Source organism: Hemiscyllium ocellatum, chromosome 19 (assembly GCF_020745735.1).
Source record: "Hemiscyllium ocellatum isolate sHemOce1 chromosome 19, sHemOce1.pat.X.cur, whole genome shotgun sequence".
Taxonomy (NCBI): Eukaryota; Metazoa; Chordata; class Chondrichthyes; order Orectolobiformes; family Hemiscylliidae; genus Hemiscyllium; species Hemiscyllium ocellatum.
Window position 1 is genome coordinate 62,240,183 of NC_083419.1, and position 22,920 is coordinate 62,263,102.

The following is a 22,920-nucleotide window of genomic DNA, read 5'->3' on the forward strand; positions in this document are numbered from 1 at the left end:
ATAAATGAAACACATTACAAACTCAACTCAATTGGTTATTGGTATAGCTACTGGCATACTCAGAATTGTTCAGCAACTGATGCCCAATCACAGAATCACATCTAACAACAGACAGTTTGGTTTGGGTGTGTAAGCACAGACTGAGCACACTGTTTAACATGAACAACCCAAGAGATGTGCTGAGTTGATTAACCAGCCATCTGGACACAGCTCATACGCAGTTGCCTGAAGCTATTCACTTGCATGGGCCTGTTCTCTGCAAAGAAGAGGCATATGCTAAACCTTGAGGTGCCGGATACTTATTTTCAGAAGTGGGCCCAATGTCCCAGTTATTGAGGTGGCCTTGGTACCTGGCCACCTCCACCTTCACATTGAGTGTGTTGCTGGAGACCAACAGACACAAAGAGCTTCTGTAGTAGGGACAAAGAGAAGACAGAACTAGAAAGCTCTTGCACCATGTAAAAGGCATAGGCAGGCCAAGCCATGTAGGAGGGGGAATTGGAGCATCAAGAAATGACCCAAATTGTGATTCCCATATTGAAATCTGGATTGTGTATCATCCTTATTTGGTAGAAGTGCTGGTAAATCTAGGTCAAGGCTTCCTTCTTTTGAACAAAATTATATTCTAGATTCCTACAACGGGAAACAAATAGGAAATGTCTACAATTGTGCTCTGTTTCATTGGGAGACCAAGAGTACCCAAGAAGTAGAGATTGCTGGGAAATTTTACAAATAAAACTAATTGAAATATGCCTCATTTCAGATCCTAAAAGAGCCAATTACATATGCAAACCAGCTAGATAGCCATTGACAAACCCAGCATTGTTGTTGAACAGCACATAGCACATTATAACCACTTGAATTAAGCTATTAACTTGATATCCACTGGTGTTACCGTCTATTACAGTTCAGACATGATAAACATGCCTTCCACCAGGTAAATATTGGATAACAATGAAGTCTTGGACTGGAGCGCCACACAGTGGATCCAATGGAAGAGTAATGCTCCATTCAGTAACTTGTGGCAAAATCAGAGGAGAAAGCCTGATGGGACACAACACCAGACTGGAGCTAGAGCCATCTCTCAAAGTCTAACAGGAACAAGAATCGGCCATTCAGCTCCTCAGGTCAATCCTGCCATTTAATTGAAACCTGCTCGGTCTGTACCTCAGTTACCTTTAACTGTCCTGGATCCAGATCCTTTGATACCTTTATCTAAAACAAATCTATGAAACTCACTTTTGTGAATTTCTATTCATCAAGTTTTTTTTTGGAAGGGGTAGGGTGTTGGAGTAAGTGCCAGATTTGTACTTTTTTTAATTGGTTAAGCTGGTAGCCTCTTTGCTGTAGATGATCGAAAAGGTTTTACCACCTCCTGCTGTATGGGGCAGCGCAAGCAAGAGCTTGTCAAACGTCTCCTGGTTATAACTGCAAAGGATAAAAGAGAGAAGCTTTCCCCCGCTGTCTATTATTCTAACATTCAGCAAGAGACCAACAAAATGGCTGTTGATAAACTCTCAACGATCAGCAGCTACACTTGAGATGAAATGTAATATTCTTAAAAGGCAATGAAGCCTTCATTGTATAGCACCTTTCATACCCAAAGGTTATCCCAAAGCACTTTGCAGCCAAATAAGCATTTTTGAAATGCTATAGTTGTTGTAATGTAGGAAATACAGCAGCCAAATTGGACACAGCAAGCTCCCACAAAACACCTATCCCCCTCCAATGGTCCCCAACATCACTGGTATCGGTCTTCAGCCAATTCATTTCACTTCACATGATAGCAAGAAATGGTTGGAGGCATTGAATACTGCCACATGCCCTGACAACATTCCACCAATAGGACGGAAGACTTGTGCTCCAGAACTTGTCACTCCCCTAGCCAAGCTCTTCCAGTACAGTCACAACACTGGCACCTATCTGACAATGTGGAAATTTGCCCAGCTATGTCCTGTACAAAAAAAGCAGGACAAATCCAATCCAGCCGACTATTGTCCCATCAGCCTCCTCTTGATCATCAGTAAGGTGATGGAAGGTGTCATTAACAGTGCTATCAAGCAGCACCTGCTCAGCAATAACCTACCCATTGAAGCCCAGTTGGGGTTCCATCAGGGCCACTCAGCTCATGACTTTGTTACAGCCTTGGCTCGAACTTGGACAAAAGAGTTGAATTCCAGAGGGGAGGCGAGAGTGACAGCCCTTGACATCGAGGCTGCATTTGACTAAGTGTGGCATCAAGGAGCCTGAGCAAAACTGGAATCAATGGGAATAAGGGGGGCAAACTCTCCACTGGTTAGAGTCATACCTGGAACACAGGAAGATAGCTGTGCTGGTTGGAGTTAGTCAGCCCAGTTCCAGGACATTTCTGCAGAAATTTCTCAGGGTGGTATCCTTGGCTCAACTGTCTTCAATTGCTTCATCAATGACCTTCCCTCTATCTTCAGGTCAGAAGTGGAGTAGTTTACTGATGACTGCACAATTTCCAGCTCTATTCATGGTTCCTTAGATACTGAAGCAGTCCATGTCCAAATGTACTAAGACATGGACTATTTCCAGGTTTGAAGTGACAAGTGGCAAATTATGTTTGTGTCAGGTAGGGCCAGGAAATGACCAACTCTAATAAGAGGCAATGTAACTATTCACCCTTGATGTTCAATAGCATTACCATCACTGAATCCACCCACTATCAACATTCTGGGTGGGATGGGGTGGTGGGGTGTTTGATGGTGTGGTGTTACCATTGACCAGCATCTGAAATGGACCAGTCATATAAATATAGTATCTACAAGACCAGGTCAGAGGCTAAGAATATTGCAGCGAATATCTAACTTGTTGTCTTCCCAAAGCTTGTCCAACATCGACAAGGCATAAGGGAATGTGATGAACTTGCCTGGATAAGTGCTGCTTCAACAACACTCAAGAAGCTCAACGCTATCCATGGCAAAGCAATCCATTTGATTGGCACCACATCCATGAACATTTGTTCCCTCCATTTCTGATGTTCCGGAATAACAGTGGGTACCATCCACAATATACACTGGAGAGATTCATCAACGCTGTTCTAACATCACTTCCCAAACCTAGAATCACTTCCATTTGGAAGGACAAGGGCAGCAGATATATGGGAACACCACCCCCATCAAGTTCCCCTCCAATCCACACATCTTCCTGACAAAGAAATGCATCACTGTTCCTCCACTGTTCCTCCCTAACAGCATTGTGGGTCAACCCACAGCAGGTGGATTGCAGCGGTTCAACAAGACAGCTCACCACCACCTTATCAAGAGTAACTAGGGATGGGCCAGAAACGCTGGCCAGCCATTGATACTCAGTTCCCGTGAATGAAGTAAAAAGTTTGGGAGAAGATTGGGAAACATCATAGAAGTGCTTCACAGGAGGCTCCCAAGCACTGAGGATGTCACCTAGACAAGGGACGAAACGTCTGCAACACAAATTCCCAGCTCGGCGAACAGAACCACAACAATGAAGTAAAAACGCAGCAAATAATAACCAAATCACATTTTTTTTGTGTGTAGAACGTTGACTGAGGAATAAATGAATGGCCAGTACACCAAGAGATAAACATCATCCGTATTTAGTGCCTTTTATATGCTAAGAAGAAAGACAAGGCCTCTGTTTAAATCTTTCATGTGAAAGAAAGAAGGAATGTCCAACAATATGGCACTCCCTCATTGTGCAGGATTATACTGCTCGGGTTATGGAATGGGACTTGGACCAACACAGCCATCTGAGACAGGGATTGCTATTCACTATGAGTGGTCAGTCATAGCAATCAGAGATTTCAGATACTGTCAAGAATCACGGAATAATGCAAGGAGGTGCAGTTGAGCTGAGGATGTTTACACATTGAATGGTGCAGTTGGTCAAGCAGTCCATGCATGGCCTGCTAGTTTATCTCTTAGTGTGGAAGCAGGCCATTTGGCCCATCATGTCCACTCTGACCGTCTGAAGAGCGTCCCACCCAGAGCCACACCCTTACCCTGTGATCCTGCATTTCCCATGGCCAATCCACCTAACCTGCATATCCTTGGACTGTGGAAGGAAACCCACACCAAAAGAAAAGTCACCCGAGACTAGAACCGAATCCAATTCCCTGGCGCTGCAAGGCAGCAACACTAACCACTGAGCCACCGCACCATTCTTGTAAAAGAGGGGTAGGACAGCTTTAAGTTAGGTATAGTACAAAAATTGTGGCCCAGCAGCCTTTCAGAGAATTAACATCAAATGATTTTCATTGCAGTGTCCCTGCTCTCCAACCCCCAACTCCCTTCCTGGGGTTGAGAGTACTGATGTCACCATCCCTTCCTATTACAGGCCAAGCCCCATCTCCTGGAAGCGTTAGCGCGGATGCACTTATCCCAACACTTGCTGTATTTATCCGGCCACGGGAGTGGAGCCCCTGCCTCACCCAGACTCTTGCTCTTACCTCTTGCGGCAGCTCCAACTTGGACCGGTCATTGGGCTCCTTGGACTGCAAGCCCATCAGGTATGGAACAGGAGCGTCGAGGAAGTGCAGCAGGGAAGCCGGGAGAATGGGCACGTAGACATGCTGCCACTGGAAGGGGAAGAGGAGCGTTGTGATTCCCTCAGCTACCGTCATCAGCCGCTGGTAATCTGAAAGCGGACAGTTATTGGTGTTTATTTCTTGGTGGGAAGCACAGGAGAGGAAGGTTTCAAAACTTTAAAAAAAAGAGTTAACAAAAACCATCATCCCACCAAATGTTCAGTTTTTTTCAACAGTCTGTTGTCAAAGTCTCTACGCTGAGCTCCTTCACAGAACAACCGTTTGCAAAATAGTTACCTTTAAACAAGCTATTTGGCGATGTTTGACAGAGCCATATCGATATGGCAGCAAAAGACTTTCAGGGATCTTGGAGGATTGTAGAATTAGAGGGTGATCCCACAACCAGAGGGCTAGGCCCAGGTGGGAAATAGGGTGAGTGTGCTGGGTGCTCAGAATACAAGGATGAGAATTTTAAAACTGAGGCAGTACCAGGAAAGAGCCAGCAGAGGTCAGCAGGAGGCTAGGTGGATGGGATTCCATCAAAATCAAAATAAAGAGTAGGAGAGACTTGGATGAGTTCAGGCTTGCACAGGGTGTAAGATGACAGGGGGCCAGGAGTACATTGGAATTGGCAAGCCCACAGATAACAAAGGCATTAAGCTACCAAAACTGGGGGCATATATGTAAGGTAAGAGGGGAAAGGTTTAAAAGAGACCTGAGAGGCTACTTTTCCACACAGAGTGTGGATTGCGTACAGAATGAATGGCCAGAGGAAGGGATAGATGGGGGTAAAGTTTTAACATTTAAAAGACACTTAGACAGATACATGGATAGGAAAGGTTTAGGGGGATATGGGCCAAATGCAGGCAAATGGAAAACTTGGTCAGCATGGACTAGTTGGACCGAAAGTCCGTTTCCATGCTGTATGGCCCTATGACTGCAACTCGATGGATAAAACACAGAACTGTGAGTGCTGCAAATCTGAAACAAAAACAGAAAATTACTGGAGAAACTCAGCAAGTCTGGCAGCATCAATGGAGGAAAGCAGAGTCAACATTTCGATTCCAGTTCTGAAGAAAGGTCACTTATAATTGGTCAACAATTCATTTACACATACTTGCCTGAACATGTATATTTTTGCTGAAATATAACATGGCAATTTTAGTGGAATATCTAATTAATGCACTTCTTTCCCCCCACCCCACCGTTTTCAACTCCTCTGGCACCCTGTCCTCCATTGAGAAAGAGCCACATGGGTTTCATATTTCCCTGAGGTGACCTGCTCTAGGTTAGCTGTTTGGTATGGGCAGTCATGGTGGGCAGTGAATTTCAGACTTTAGACAAGTACGTTTAAAGTGTTGCATCTAATGTCTCAATGGGTAGATTTGAGAGATCACAACAAAGTTCAAAAGGGTAAAACGCCACGGGTCAGGCAGCATCTAAACAGCAGTAGAGTCAAAGTTTCAGGCATAGTTCCTCCAGTGATTTTAGAATGCCACACTTTTCAACTCTGACTCTACAGCACCTGCAGTCCTCACGTTTATCCTAGTTGTTCAAAAGGGTAAAGGTAGTGGTAGATACCTTGTTAATTGAGTGCTTCCAAACTGCAAGTGATTTTGTCATCCTCTGTGTGTCCTCTCAGGGACTGAGGAATTTGTTTGAGATTTTATTCTGCCATCACGTTAAGAGGAATACAGCTCATTCTGCTGTAACGCATGTTTTGTAAGACAATTGGAGACACTGTTTCTACGGGCCGCCTACTTGCGGAACGCTTCAGGGAACACCTCTGGGATGCCCGGACCAACCAACCCAACCACCCCGTGGCTCAACACTTTAACTCTCCCTCCCACTCCACCAAGGACATGCAGGTCCTTGGACTCCTCCATCGCCAGAACATAACAACACAACGGTTGGAGGAAGAGCGCCTCATCTTCCGCCTGGGAACCCTCCAACCACAAGGGATGAACTCAGATTTCTCCAGTTTCCTCATTTCCCCCCCCCCCACCTTGTCTCAGTCGATTCCCTCGAACTCAGCACCGCCCTCCTAACCTGCAATTTTCTTCCTGACCTCTCCGCCCCCACCCCACTCCGGCCTATCACCCTCACCTTGACCTCCTTCCACCTATCACATCTCCATCGCCCCTCCCCCAAGTCCCTCCTCCCTACCTTTTATCTTAGCCTGCTGGACACACTTTCCTCATTCCTGATGAAGGGCTTGTGCCCGAAATGTCGAATTTCCTGTTCCTTGGATGCTGCCTGACCTGCTGTGCTTTAACCAGCAACACATTTTCAGCACTGTTTCTAAAGTGCAAACTTTTAAAACACGTGGTGACTGTAACACGATTACGTCGCCAATACTTTAAGCAGTGTTTCTAAACTCCAATATTTCTATAATACACAAGGGTGCGACCTTCACATTATAGAAGAACTACCTGTAGGCCACTCAGCCTCTGGAGCCTGTTCCACCACTCAATGAGATCTTGGCTGAGCTGTGGTCCAACTCCACACACTTGCTTTTAGCCCATACCCCATAATACCTTTACAAAACCAAAGTTTAGCCATCTCAGATATAAAATTAACAAATAACCTAGTATCTACTGCCACTTGTGGAAGAGTGTTCCAAACATCTACCATACTTTGTGTGTAGAAGTGCTTCCTTGGGTGTGGGCACACTGGCACAGTGGTTAGCATTGCTACCTCACAGTACCAGGGTCCCAGGTTTAATTCCCGCCTCAGGCGACTGTCCGTGTGGTGCGTCTGTGTGGGTTTCCTTCGGGTGCTCCGGTTTCCTCCCACAATCCAAAGATGGGCAGGTCAGGTGAATTGGCCATGCTAAATTGCCCAAAGTGTTAGGTGCATTATTCCGAGGGAAATGGGTCTGGGTGGGTTACTCTTCGGAGGGTCGGTGTGGACTGGTTGGACTGAAGGGCCTGTTTCCACACTGTAGGGAATCTAATCTTAATATCTCCTCTGAACAGGCTGGCCCTAATTCCCAGATTATGCCCCCCTCGTTCTAGAATCCCCAACCAGTGGAAATAGTTCATCTTGATCTACTCTGTCTTTTCCTGTTACTATCTTGATGTTTGGTGGAAGAGTTCTGATCTGAGACCGATAGCATACATGCAGTCATTGTAAAAGAAAGGTTTGTATATGTGGGCAAGACCAGGAAATAGATTAATCTAAGGTTGTCAACTCATCAATTTAGGAAGATCTTCATCACCCAAAGAGCATTCAGAATGTGGATCTGAAAGAGTCATACAGGTTTACAGCATGGAAACAAGTCCTTCGGCCCAACATGTCCATGCCGGCCAGTTTTCATAATTAAATTAGTCCCGTATGGCAAAGAAAGAAACAGAAAATGATGCTGACGGATTGAAGGAGACTGTGAGGTGGCCTGTTCCTGGCTTGAAAATTCAACGTAATTGAATTGCAACCGGAATTACACAGAATCTTCAGGGAGTGAGGCCATTATGTTCAGATGAATCTCTTCATTTCAAGAACAGATAGGGAAGGTAACACCTAAAACAATGGGATTGGCCAATCCCTGGAACAGAACTGATTGGGGATCCGCTGCTGATTTCCATTCCAGGACAGGGGAAAGGAGGTGAATCAGAAAACTTTCAGAAATATCCACTGAAAGAAAGAACCAGAGTATTGATTGTGGTGAGCAACCCCACTGAAAACAGCGTCATTGCCAGGGCAATTTGCATTTATGTAGTACCTCTTAAAAATGGAGGCCATGCTAACCGAAAGAGATATCAGGAGGAGTAAACGATAGTTTTGCCAAAGTGGTTTTTAAAAGAAAATTGAAAAAGATTTGATCTGCTTTCTATAATCTTACACAAACACAGAATATTCTAAATTTCTTTACAATCAATTAACTAAAGTCATTATAATACAGGACATGTGACAGCATTTGCTAGCATGTGACAGCAAACATTTAGAATGTGATAAATAAATAGGTAATCTCCTGCAGTGATACGAGTTCATGGATAAATGTTGGGCCAGCACCAGTATGTCCCTGTTCTTTATTGAAATAATGCCAGAGGGGTCATTTTAGGGTCAGGGACAGAAAATACATGCCTCAGGACGTTCCTGGTCCAGACCCCTAGTCCCCTTCCAGTTCCTGGTTCCTACCATGTCCCACCCCATCACCACCAAGTTGAGCACAGATGCCTCTGACAGCTCCGGGGCCTCCTTATTCGGCCATAATGTACCCTTGTTTCAAGTTCCTGGGTCTTTCAAATCAAGCTACAGAGAAGTTTATTTTAATGCCTCATGTGAAAGATGCCCTTCCAACAGTGCAGCACCCCCTCAGCGTGGCACAGGGGTTTCAAACTGGACTATGTGCTCAAGTCCTTGGTTCAAACAATTTCAGGCAGCATATAACCTGAGCAGTGTAATTAATCTCAGGGCTAATGTTTGTTTAGATCCAGCAACCCTGGCCAGTCCTTTAAGTGGTCTGACATGATATGCATTCAGGAGTGTATCCAAACTGTTTGGTCAAATTCCAATGAACCCGAAGACCTTAAACTGACTAGCTTCTGACTCAAAAGTAGAAGAATCAAAACTGAATCAAGCGATTACAATTCTCTGAATAAAGCTCAGAAAGGCTGCAGGTTTAGAGAGGGCACAGTAGGATGAAGGGATAACACTGATCATAGCAATGCAAATATTTGCTTTTTGTCTGCACAAAGTACATAAAAGAGGCCTTAGCGTTAAGAGATGTGGGTGAATTTTGAATATAACCATAAAATAGAGCAGACTGATGCCTTGTCTCATCTGTGTAACCACTGTGCAATTGCAGACATTTATTTTTAGGGTATACATGAAAATACCATTCCCAATTCAGATCGGAAGGAATTTTTCTTATTGCCTGGGCGAGGCAGGACCATATCACTGGAATTTGACCAAACAGTTTGGATACACTCCTGACTGCATGTCATGTCAGACCACTTAAAGGAATGACCAGGGTTGCTGGATCTTAGCAAACATTAGCCCTGAAATTAATTACACAGCTCGGGTTATATTTTTAATTCGCTGCTTGAAATCGTTTGAACCAAGTGACTGTGCTGTGTCGGGTGGTTAATTTTACAATTACCTCACAGACATCCACAGAATCCCTGCAGTGCAGAAAGAGGCCATTGAGTCCATCAAGTTTGCACCGACCCTCTGAACAACATCCCACCTAGACCTAGCCCACCATCCTCACAACTCTGCATTTCCCATGGCTAACCCACCTAACCTGCATGTCCTTGAACACTATGGGGCAATTTAGCACGGCCAATCCACCTGACCTGCACAGCTTTGGACTGTGGGAGGAAACCGGAGCACCCAGAGGAAACGCACACAAGCACAGGGAGAATGTGCAAACTCCACACAGTCAGTCAGTCACCCGAGGGTGGAATCGAGCCCGGGTCCCTGGTACTGTGAGGCAGCAGTGCTAACCACTGAGCCACCATGCTCGTTTTAGTCCAGTGTAAACAGCCTGATATGTAACTTGTCAAAAGTGCTGACTATCACGAGGACTAATGACAAGAGCGAGAGGGGCAGTAAATCCAGGCTTCAGCAGTAGAGGTCAGCAGTCCCACTCAGACCAACCCCCTTTCAATTCCTGTAGGCATCACTAATCAAAGCGGGTTATTATTATGTTGGATTGCTTGAACAACGGCTAATCACAGTGTCATGAATTATTTCACAATCCCCCCGACGCCCATTCAAGACGGGATGCAACATTGACTGCAAGCTGCACGTACGTCCACCACCTGAGAGCATGCTCAGTTACTAAGGAGATAGGCCCAGCATGCTCTAGACTCCCTGTTGCCACGGTGACTAGATCAGCAGGTTGCTTTGTTCTGTGCCTCTAACATTATGAAGCAGCCGTGAGCCACTTTCACTCGTGGCTAACTCTAGATCCAAATCGTCTTAGGCTTCTTATTTCAAATTGTTCATCAAACATTCAAATCGTTTTCAGTTCAAATTCAGACTAGAGATGACAGGGTTTGTGTGTGGAATCTTCTCTTTTCCTCTCCACCTTCCAAAATCCATTCTCTCCTGCAGACTCTTTATGGAGTGTGTTTTCACATATACATTCCCACCAACATCAAGCCTGCTTCCCATAAGATTCTGCCTGACCTTTGTGTCTTAGCTCGGATAGCCGGACCTGCCATTCATAGAGGCTGACACTGCTTAATACTTCAGTTGCTCAACGTCCAGACATAAGCTTATAACCTGCGTTCACTTGCTGTTTTGTGTCTCATTTTCTTACCCCATGAGTGCAGACGGCAGTGGTTCCAATGCCTGCTTGTTAAACCTGGCTGACAGTAATTGACTGCTATTGAGGCCACCTTCCCTGAAATGGGACAATGGCCGTGTCCATGTCATTTGTGCTGCATTACCCAACTCAAATTTCCCAAAGCAACCAGGCAGATTAAATAACCCGGTACAGTTTCGGCTGTTCGGTGATGACATGCTCAGCAATCATTGTGCAAAGGCCCCGCAAATAGCGATGAGATGAATGAGCACTTCAGTTGCTTTTCCGAACGTTAATTGAGAGGGGAATGTTGGTCAGGACACCAGAGAATGTGCTCGAGGTGGGTGACGTGCTGACAGGCTTGCCCCACTTCCCTAGAACGATCCAATATGATTGCGCATTAGATGTGTAACATTATCTGTTGGGTCAATATTAATGGAATCACAACAGATGTCCGTCTTTAGAAAAGCTTTCATCAATCCTTACAAACAATGTGTCGATTGTACACGTCAGCGTAAGGAATCAGATGTCCTTGGAAAACATTGCAGTTTAGTCCTGGGAGTTTGATTTCTCCAGTCTAAGGCATTTATACACAAAAGATTGCTGAGCAATTCAGAAAACATTCATCATTTTGTCCTGGCCAACGTAATGACTTCAGAACCTTTTCATCATTACACTTCTCCTGTCATGCATTCTTCAATCCATTTATCACTGTCCTCTATGTCCTCTCTCAAAGTTAGAACTTGGTACCTTGTTCTTCCTTGAGGATGAGTGGACCAATATATACTCGGGCTAATTGGGTCATTTGTTCACACAGCCCATACGGATTCGATGGGCTGAATGGCCACCTGAGCTGTACAGCTTGACAATGAAGACATGACTTTGCTTAAACAGCACCTTCCACAACCCAAAGCCTTTTAATAACCAACGAACCACTTTGCAGTCACAGTAGTAAAGGAATAAATGCTGCAGCCAATTTTCACATAGAAAGATCCCATAAACAAGCTATTTAACTCATGATATTGCTTGGGAGACACAAGTCAACCAGGACCCCAGAAGGTCTGCATTTCTTCGAAATGGTGCCTAGGGATTTTTTTATATCCACCCAATAGATTGGAAGGGCATAGGCTGTGCCAATACAGCACAGTAACAGGCCCTTTGGCCCTCCAAGCCTACGGCAATCTCTACTGAGATGAGAGTGCTCCCATGACTGACAGTCGAGTACATGCTTTTCCCACAATTAAGAAACTGAATTAAGAAAATATTGCTGGCAATACTGACACTGTAGAGCCAGAATGATTGCACCTATAGGTCCAATCCAAAATTAGAGACTAGATTCCAGGCTGGTAAGTACATCACCAGAGGTGCCTTGCATTACAGTTGAGTTTAAGACCTATCTGCCTCTTACAGCAGTTCCAAGTAAATTTACAAACAAAACATAGAAAATAAGCGGAGGCGATGGCTATTCAGCCCTTCAAGCCTGCACCACCATTCAATATGATCATGGCTGATCATGCAATCTCAGTATCCCAGTCCCACATTCTCCCCATACTCGATAATCCCTTTAGCCACAAGTGCCATGTCAAGCTCCCTCTTGAATGAATCTAACAAACTGGTCCCAACAGCTTTATTTGGGAGAGAATTCCACAGGTTCACAACTCTCCGAGTTCTTGCTCATCTCAGTCCTGAAAGTCCTTATTCTTGGACTGTGACTTCCCAACATCGGGAACGTTCTTCCCACACTGAGCCTGTCCAGTCCTATCGAGATTTTAAATGTTTCTATTAGACTCACCCCCATCCCCCCCGCCCCCCCATTCTTAAAAACTCTGGCAAGTATAAGCCCTGTCGATCCGACCTTTCTTCAAAAGCACAGATGTTCTCCCTGTTCTCAGCCAATATTTATCTCCCAACCAATGCCACCACTAGCTGGTTACTCACAACAACTTGCATTGATATAGCACCATTGACATTGCAAAACATTTCACTGAGCTAAACAGGAATGTGATCAGACACAACCTTAAGGGGGAGGGGGAGCAGCCCGAAGTCGTGGTCCACATTGGCACCAACGACATAGGTAGGAAGAGGGATGAGGATGTTAGGCAGGCTTTCAGGGAGCTAGGTTGGAAGCTCAGAGTTAGAACAAACAGAGTTGTTGTCTCTGGTTTGTTACCCGTGCCACGTGATAGAGAGTCGAGGAATAGGGAGAGAGCAGTTAAATGCGTGGCTACAGGGATGGTGCAGGAGGGAGGGGTTCCGGTTTCTGGATAACTGGGGTTCTTTCTGGGGAAGGTGGGACCTCTATAAACAGGATGGTCTACACCTGAGGGGCACCAGTATCCTTGGGGGGAGGTTTGCTAGTGCTCCTTCGGGGGGTTTAAACTAACTCTGCAGGGGCATGGGAACCTAGACTGTAGCTTTAGGGTACAGGACCTGGAGTGTAGGGAGGTTAGGAACATGGCATCAATCTCGAAGGAGGGTGCCTGTAAACAGAAGGGCGGCTTGAAGTGTGTATACTTCAATGCCAGAAGTATACAAAAAAAGGTAGGTGAACTTTCAGCGTGGGTTGGTACCTGGAATTTCAATGTTGTGGCTATGACGGAGACATGGGTAGAACAGGGACAGGATGGGCTGTTGCAGGTTCCAGGGTTTAAATGTTTTAGTAGGGTCAGAGGTGCGGGTGGTGTGGCATTGCTTGTCAAAGATAGTATTACAGCAGTGGAAAGGACGAAGGATGAAGACTCGCCATCTGAGGTAGTTTGGGCTGAGCTTAGAAATAGGAAAGGTGAGGTCACCCTGTTAGTTTTCTACAGGCCTCCTAATAGTCCTAGAGACATAGAAGAAAGGATTGCGAGGATGATTCAGGAGAAGAGTGAAAGTAATAGGGTGGTTGTTACGGGGGACTTTAACTTTCCAGATATTGACTGGGAAAGCTATAGTTCGAGTACATTAGATTGGTCGGTGTTTGTCCAATGTGTGCAGGAGGGTTTCCTGACACAATATGTAGACAGGCCAACAAGAGGTGAGGCTATACTGGATTTGGTTCTAGGTAATGAACCAGGCCAGGTGTTAGAATTGGAGGTAGGTGAGAACTTTGGAGACAGTGACCACAACTCGGTGACTTTTACTCTAGTGATGGAGTGGGATAAGTGTGCACTGCAGGGCAAGAGTTATAGCTGGGGGCAGGGAAATTATGATGCGGCGAGGCATGACTTAGGATGCGTGGATTGGAAAAGTAGGCTTCAAGAGAAGGTTACAATCGATATGTGGAGCTTGATCAAGGAACAACTATTGAGTGTCCTTGACAAGTATGTACCTGTCAGGCAGGGAGGAAAGGGTCGTGTGAGGGAGCCGTGGTTTAATAAGGAATTGGAATCCCTTGTTAAAGGGAAGAGGGCGGCCTGTGTAAAGATGAGGTGTGAAGGTTCAATTGGGGTGATTGAGAGTTATAAGGTAGCCAGGAAGGATCTAAAGAGAGAGCTAAGAGCAGCAAGGAGAGGACATGAAAAGTCCTTGGTTGGTAGGATTAGGGAAAACCCAAAGGCTTTCTATAGGTATGTCAGGAATAAAAGAATGACTAGGGTAGGAGTCAGTCCAGTCAAGGGTAGTAGTGGGAAGTTGCGTGTGGAGGCTGAAGAAATTGGGGAGACACTGAATGAATACTTTTCGTCAGTATTCACTCAGGAACAGGACATTGTTGCCGATGTGAATATTGAGTCACAATTAATTAGAATGGGTGGCTTTGAGGTATGTAGGGAAGAGGTGTTGGAAATTCTGGAAAGGGTGAAAATAGATAAGTCCCCTGGGCCTGATAGCATTTATCCTAGGATTCTCTGGGAAGCAAGGGAAGAGATTGCAGAGCCATTGGCCTTGATTTTTATGTCCTCATTGTCTACAGGAATAGTGCCAGAAGACTGGAGGATAGCAAATGTGGTTCCCCTGTTCAAGAAGGGAAGTAGAGATAACCCTAGTAACTATAGGCTGGTGAGTCTTACCTCTGTTGTGGGCAAAGTCTTAGAGAGAATTGTAAGGGATAGGATTTATGAACACCTGGATAGGAATAATGTGATCAAGGATAGTCAGCATGGTTTTGTGAAGGGCAGGTCGTGCCTCACAAACCTTATTGAATTCTTTGAGAAGGTGACTAAGGAGGTGAACGAGGGTAAAGCGGTTGATGTGGTGTATATGGATTTTAGTAAGGCATTTGATAAGGTTCCCCATGGTAGGCTACTGCAAAAAATACGGAGGTATGGAATTGAGGGGGAGTTGGAGGTTTGGATTAGGAATTGGCTGGCTGGAAGAAGACAGAGGGTAGTAGTTGATGGTAAAGGTTCATCTTGGAGTGCAGTTACCTGTGGTGTTCCGCAAGGATCTGTTTTGGGACCATTGCTGTTTGTCATTTTTATAAATGACCAGGAGAAGGGGCTAGAAGGTTGTGTGAGCAAGTTTGCGGATGGTACGAAAGTCAGTGGAGTTGTTGACAGTGAGGATGTGGCAGGTTACAGCGGGATATAGATAAGCTGCAGAGCTGGGCAGAAGAGTGGCAAATGGAGTTCAATGTAGCTAAGTGTGAAGTGATTCACTTTGGTAAGAGTAACAAGAAGATGGGGTACTGGGCTAATGGTCGGATACTTGGTAGTGTGGATGAGCAGAGGGATCTTGGTGTCCATGTACACAGATCTCTGAAAGTTGCCACCCAGGTAAATAGTGCTGTGAAGAAGGCATATGGCGTACTGGCTTTTATTGGTAGAGGAATTGAGTTCCAGAGTCCTGAGGTCATGTTGCAGTTGTATAAGACTCTGGTGCGGCCTCATCTGGAGTATTGTGTGCAGTTTTGGTCACCATACTATAGGAAGGATGTGGAGGCACTGGAACAGGTGCAGAGGAGGTTTACCAGGATGTTGCCTAATATGGTAGGAAGATCATATGAGGAAGGGCTGAGGCACTTGGGGCTGTTTTCATTGGAGAAAAGAAGGTTCAGGGATGACTCGATAGAGGTGTACAAGATGATTAGGGGTTTAGATAGGGTTGACCATGCGAACCTTTTTCCATGTATGGAGTCAGATATTACGAGGGGGCATAGCTTTAAATTAAGGGGTGGTAGGTATAGGACAGATGTTAGGGGTAGATTCTTTACTCAGCGAGTCGTGAGTTCATGGAATGCCCTGCCAGTAGCAGTGGTAGACTCTCCCTCTTTATGGGCATTTAAACGGGCATTGGATAGGCATATGGAGGATAGTGGGCTAGTGTAGGTTAGGTGGGCTTGGATCGGCGCAACATCGAGGGCCGAAGGGCCTGTACTGCGCTGTATTTTTCTATGTTCTATGTTCTAACCGATGCACAGTCTGGAAGGAGATGTTAGGCTGAGTGACTAAAATGGTAAGGCAAAATACTTCACATGCTGAAAGTCTGTAACAAGTACAGAGAGTGCTGAAGAGAGAGAAACAGAGTTGCCAATCAGAACTGAAAGATTCTTCCGTGTAAGAGTCACACCAAGGAGAAAGTGAGATCTGCAGATGCTGGAGATCAGTGTCGAGAGTGTGGTGCTGGAAAAGCACAGCAGGTCAGGGAGCATCCGACGAGCAGGAGAGTCATACCAGACTTTAAACGTTAAACACGGTTTCTCTTTCCACAGGCAATGCCAGGCCTGCTGTGTGTCTGCATGTTTGCTTGATTAAAAAGGATGGATTTAACTTGATTTCTTGTTTGTGGATTTTTACTGTGGAACCATTAGTTGATATGGGGGTTTGATTGAAACTCATAGCAATGGTAATTTTTTGGACTTGAAATTTCTCCTCGGATAGCTGTTTCGCTGTTATTTGAGCTCAAGGTTCTTATTAACTAACATTATACACTGAAATCTGCTGAATTGAGCCATTTGGCTCAAAGTCCCAAAATATATCTGAATGGCACCATTTCAGCAAATTTCACATTCACTAGTGTCAGTGTTCGGGAGTTGAATACACATTTGCGATCTCAGGAATGGTCTCAACAAATTCCTGCACTCTCAACCCCAGAAAAATCACCCTTTCCACACTACTCAGAACTTCTTCATTTCCTGTTTTAATCCACAGAGGTTCTGATAGACTGAAGCGGAAAGTTTCTGTTGAGTCATTCATGAGATCGTTGGCTAAGGTTGATCATCCTTCATGGGGCAAGTGGTGGTCAGCTGCCTTCTTGAACATCTGCCATTCTTGGGGTGTAGAAACACACACAATGGTGCTATGAAGAGATTCAATGACTTAAGCATTAACAGTGACGGAACGAGGGCATTGTTCCAAGATGGGTATGATTTGGAGGGGGACTTACAGGTGCTGTTGTTCCAATGCATCTGCTGCCCTTGTCCTGCCAGGTAGACGTTATGGGTTCAGATGGAGCTGTTGAATGATCCTTGGTGAGTTCCTGCAGCATGTTTTGAGATGATCCACACTGTTGCCAGTGTGCAATGGTGGTAGAGGTGGCATGTTGATGGTGGTTCAGTTGGGTGTCAATAAGGAGGGCTGCTTTGCTTTGGATGTCATAGAGTCATAGAGATGTACAGCACAGAAACAAATGCTTTGGCCTTACTCGCCCATATCGACCAGATATTCTAAACTAATCTAATCCCATTTGCCAGCATTTGGCCCATATCCCTCCAAATGCTTCCCCATCCAGATTCCTTGTACATGTTGTATTTGTACCCACCTCCACCACTTCCTCTGGCAGCTCATTCCATACTCTCACCACCCTCTGCATGAAAAGGTTGCGCCTTAGGACCCTTTTGAATCCTTTGCCTCTCACATTAGCCTATGCCCTCTAGCTTTGGACTGCCCTACCCTGGGGACACGACCTTGACTATTCATCCTATCCATGCCCCTCATGATTTTATACACGTCTTTAAGGGCACCCCTCAGCCTCCGATGCTCCAGGGAAAATAGCCTCAGCCTATTCAGCCTCTCCCCATAACTCAAACTCTCCAACTTTGGCAACGTCCTTGTTAATCTTTTCTGGGCCCTTTCAAGTTTAACAATATTCTTCCTATAGCAGGGAGACCAGAACAGAATGCAGTATTCCAAAAGTTGCCTAACCAATGTCCTGTACAGCCTCCCAACTCTTATACACAATGCACTGACCAGTAAAGGCAAGTGTACCAAACGCCTTCTTCACTCCGCTGTGTATCTGCGACTCCACTTTCAAAGAACTATGAATTGCTTGTCAAGCTTTTTGAACGTTGTTAGAGCTGCACTCATCAAGGCAATTAAACACTCTTCCATCACACGCCTAGCACGTGCCTTGTAAATGGTGGATGAGCTTTGTGCATTACAGGCTCACCCATACTTCGAATTGATCAGGCCCTGCCTGAACCACCAGCAGTGGCTCCGTCAGTGACACACTGAGCCTCTGAGCCACAAGGTTGTGTGGGCAAACTCCACACCAGAAACTGAGAACAGAAACCAAGGCACTCCAGTGTAATACTGATGCAATGTTGGAAGTGTGCCCATCAGACTAGACGTTAAACAGAAACACGGCACACCTCTCAGATGGGGATCCCATGTCATTATTTGAAAGAAGAATCGGGGAAGTTACCTCTGATATCTCAAATTATCTGGTCATTATTATGTTGCTATATCTGGGAGCTTGATACGAGCTGCTTCATTATAACAGTGGAGACATGTCAAAAGGACTTGACTGAACATCGAGTGCTTCAAGACATCTAGCAACCGTGGAAAGCTCTATGCCAAACGAAAAGCTCTCTTTCATTCCAAACACACTTCATTTTGAACCTTTACACTAGCAAGGAAGGGAGCGACTCCCATCGCATCCAGATTAGAAAGCTGAGCCCAGAGGGGCAGAAATTCCAATGTAACATGGAGCACAGACACTGATCTTTGTGTGAGTCACTCGCACAGGGAGCTGAAGAACTGGAACTCAATTAACAAAGAATCCCCTTGATGAGCACAAATTGCTCAGGGCAGCCCCAGGGCTTGAAGCAGCACCATTCCCGAAATGCATTAGTATTGCACAAACAGCTGCAACACCACCTCAATGAAGAAAGACGCAGCTTTAAATAAAGACTTCCCCACTGCAGAATAAAAATAAGTACTAGGTCATTGCAGATGCTGGAATCTGTACTGAAACAAAAAGTGCTGGAGATCACTGCGGTTCAGGCAGCATCCAAGGAGAGAGAGCAAGGTCACGTTTCAAGTCGAGATGACTCTTGCTACTCTCTTTGTAATGGATGCTGCCTGATCTGCTGTGACATCTAGTTTTTTTTGTGTTCAATGGAGAAAAAAATAATGGCTGACTTATCCCCTGGACACCACAGCCTTTCTGCTGCTGCAACATTGTATTACTCACCCTGTTCTATTACACTTATGCACTTTGTATGGTATGATCCTGCATGCAAAACAAAACTTTTCACTGTACCCAGTGACAATAATAAACAAAGTTAAAAAAAAATCAAAAGAATCTTGATCCTTAAGGAAGTGATGGCAGTGCATCCACCAGTTGCAATCCTACAAAATTCCCAAAATTCTGGCAAGGCCCCAAGAGATGGAAAAATAGCAAGTGTTAACATCTTGAGCCAAGGAAGGAGGAATATGGAAAACGGTGAACAAAGGCCAGTGAATCCAAGATCTGACCCTGGAGCACTGTCAAAATTAATCATAAAAGGAGGGAGTAGATGAATGTTTTCAATCGAGAGTTGGGGCCAAGTTAGACAGAGTTTTGATGTACAGGGCTTTCAAGGGTTATGGAGGGGCAGGGGTGGCAGGAAAAAGGATTAAAAGCCCCCATCAAATCAGCAACGAGTATATTAAGTGATGAAACAAGCTTGATGAGTTGAATAACTTGCTCCACTTTCTTATGACCTTATAATGGGATATGACATGGGAACATGTCAATAATGAAAGGCATGATTTGGAGATGCTGGTGTTGGACTGGGGTGTACAAAGTTAAAAATCACACCACACCAGGTTATAGTCCAATAGGTTTGATTGGAAGCACCAGCTTTCGGAGCGGCGCTCCTTCATCAGGTGGTTGTGGAGGACACATTTGTAAAATTGTTAGCTGGCATTCTCACCAGTTAATAGCAAAGCCCACCCTGGCACCACAAAAGCTAACCTGAGAATGCAACTTTTAAAAAAAAAGGTTTTGTGATTTACACATGAAAGAAGTGAAACTATCATGGTATTCAAACAGATGAAAGACCCAACAGACAATCAAGGTATTTTTCATTGTATAATTTCAGTTACATCACACTGTAAATTTTTGCTATAAATTCTGTGCCTTACAACTGTGCCCTCCACTATCACCTGATGAAGGAGCGCCGCTCCGAAAGTTAGTGCTTCCAATTAAACCTGTTGGACTATAACCTGGTGTTGTGTGATTTTTAATAATGAAAGGAAGTAGTTGGATTCATACCAAGTTTATCGTGTCTGGAGGATATCCTGAAGTTCATAATTGCCAAGATATGGGTGAAAGGCCATCACTGTTGACATGTCAGAGCATGTGACATCTCATTTGCATAGAGCAAATTCCCACAAATAGCAAAAGGACAATGAGTTAATAATTTGTTCAGCGATGGTTGACCAGGACGCTACAGACATTTCCTGTTTAAGTCATAGTCAGAGTCATACAGCAAGGAAACAGATTCTTCGGTCCAACCCATCTGCACCAACCCGACATTCCAATCTGACCCAGTCCCATTTGCCAGGACTTGGTCCACATCCCTCTAAACCCTTCCTCTTCCTGTACCCCATCCAGATGTCTTTTAAATGCTGTAATTGTACCAGGCTCCACCATTTCCTCTGGCAGTTCATTTTCTACCTTAATGCTTTTCAAAAACACCCAACATCAGATAGGATAGTGAGGGTGGTATTTGGTATGCTTTCCTTTATTGGTCAAAGTATTGAGTACAGGTGTTGGGACGTCATGTTGCGGCTGTACAAGACATTGGTCAGGCCACTTTTGGAATATTGTGTGCAAATTTGGTCTCCTTCCTATCAGAAGGATAGTGTGAAACTTCAAAGGGTTCAGGAAAGATTTAGAAGGATGTTGCCAGGGTTGGAGGATTTGAGCTATAGGGAGAGGTTGAATAGGCTAGGGCTGTTTTCCCTGAAGTGCAGAGGCTGAAGGGTAACCTTATAGAGGTTTATAAAATCATGAGGGACATGGATAGGATAAATAGACAAAGTTTCTTCCCTGGGGTGGGAGAGTCCAGAACTAGAGGTCATAGGTTCAGGGTGAGAGGGGGAAGATATAAAAGAGACCAGAGGGGCAACTTTTTTAATGTAGAAGGTGGTACTTGTGTGGAAGAGCTATCAGAGAAAGTGGTGGAGGCGAGTATGTTTGCAACATTTGAAAGGCATCTGGATGCGTATATGAATAGGAAGGGTTTAAAGGGATATGGGCCAAGTGCTGGCAGGTAGGACTAGATTGGTTTGGGATATCTGGTCGGCATGGATGAGTTGGACTGAAGAGTCTGTTTCCATACTGTACATGTCTATGACTCTATGACCACCTTTTTATGTCCACATGCTCTAGAATATCAACATGCCCCTCTCTAGACTCACCATCCACCCACCTTGGTAAACAGGAAAATCCCGAGGTGTTTTAGACATATGTAAGGGCAAGAGAGTAGCGAGGGAAAGGGTAGGACAAAGGAGGGAGATAGTGTGTGGATCCAGAGGAAGTGGTCCTTAATGAATACTTTGCATCAATATTCACAAAGGAAAGGTCATAGTTCTTCTTCAAGACTGAGAGGGGTTAAAATATTATTCACATGTGGCATGGTCTCTGCACTGTAGCTTTATACCACTGTAGATTTTGTGCTCAAATTCCAGGAATGAATCCTTGAAACAATGACCTACTGATTCAGAGGCCAGAGCAATACTGCTGAGTAATAGCTGAGAATTTGAAAAACGCATGTCAATGTTGTTGGATTGGCTGAGTTTAAAATCCCCAGTCAGCCTGGCGGAATTGCACTGTGAGACTGGGCAAGGTCAGATCTGAAGGTTCCACAACTTCCCAGCCCCAACACGTCAGCTCCGGGTGCTGCAGTGCAATGCCTCGGTTATTGACCTCGTATGCCAGAGGGTTGAACTATTCATGAGAATGAGAGTCCAAACATCACCCATTATACTTTGAGAATTTAATATCGCTTGTAAAACTCGACAAATAAGAAGTGGATGTCAAAAGAGTAGCCTTGAAACTGTGAAATTGTAACTCCTGTGGGTACATTAATGTCCCCTTTGGGAAGGAAACCTGGAAGAGTCAGTGATGTTGATATGGGAGTGGATTCACAAATGTTTCATTTGGGAATATGATCGGCATGGACTGGACAGACCAAAGGGCCTATTTCCATGCTGTATGATTCTATGAATAGGAGATTTGCTTCCCTAAAGATATCAATAAACCAAATGGGTCGTAACTACAACCAAACCCTTTTGTGGTTACTTTTACCTGTAGCTTCACTGTTAATTCCAGATTTTTAAATTCAAATTCAGGTTCTCAAACTGTCATGGTGAAACATGAATTCCAGCCCTCTCAAATATTGATGTTGAAGCATAACATTATCCCTGATTTAAAGTGCCTGCTGCTGAGCGGCTCATTTACTTCCTGGACAAATGCAAGAAGTTGAAGATGCTTGAATTGTCAGGTTTATCTGACTTCATATGAGATCAACAATTAGCCTCAAGAATACCATGACTCACTCAATCCTAACAGGCATTACTTAACCACACACCAAACAGTAGGAGTGCTTGCCAACATCAGAATTTCTTCTGTTAAATGAAAATTTGTCACAGGCAGTCAGAAGAAACGAGAGGATTTCAGCTCCACACAGCATGAGTTGCTCACGGTTTCAGTGTACTGTTGGGTCACACTGAAAGATAAAGTGCATTTGAATTAACAAGACACAGGGGTCAAATTGCTACAGAGTTAGGAAGACTCCACAGACTTTTAAAAATGGCAGAAGGGAACTAGAGTTGGGGATCATAAACCCCCTACAGTGTGCAGGCAGGTCATCAAGTCCACACCAACCCTCTGAAGAGCATCCCACCCAGACCCATCACAGTTCCCATGGCTAACCCACATAGCCTGCAAATCCCTGGGCACTATAGCATGCCAATCCACCTAACCTGCACACTTTCAGACTGTGGGG

The 22,920-nt window shown here is 44.8% G+C and overlaps 1 protein-coding gene across 2 annotated transcripts in view; it reads right to left on the reverse strand.

Annotated features, from left to right (window-relative positions):
- LOC132825007 (DENN domain-containing protein 5B-like) overlaps positions 1-22,920 on the reverse strand; it is a 299,001-nt gene that overhangs the window by 99,106 nt on the left and 176,975 nt on the right. For both annotated transcript variants that reach the window (XM_060839998.1, XM_060839997.1), the window contains one exon: positions 4,451-4,638. In XM_060839998.1, coding sequence (XP_060695981.1) covers positions 4,451-4,638 — 188 coding nt within the window. The remainder of the gene's footprint in view (positions 1-4,450; positions 4,639-22,920) is intronic.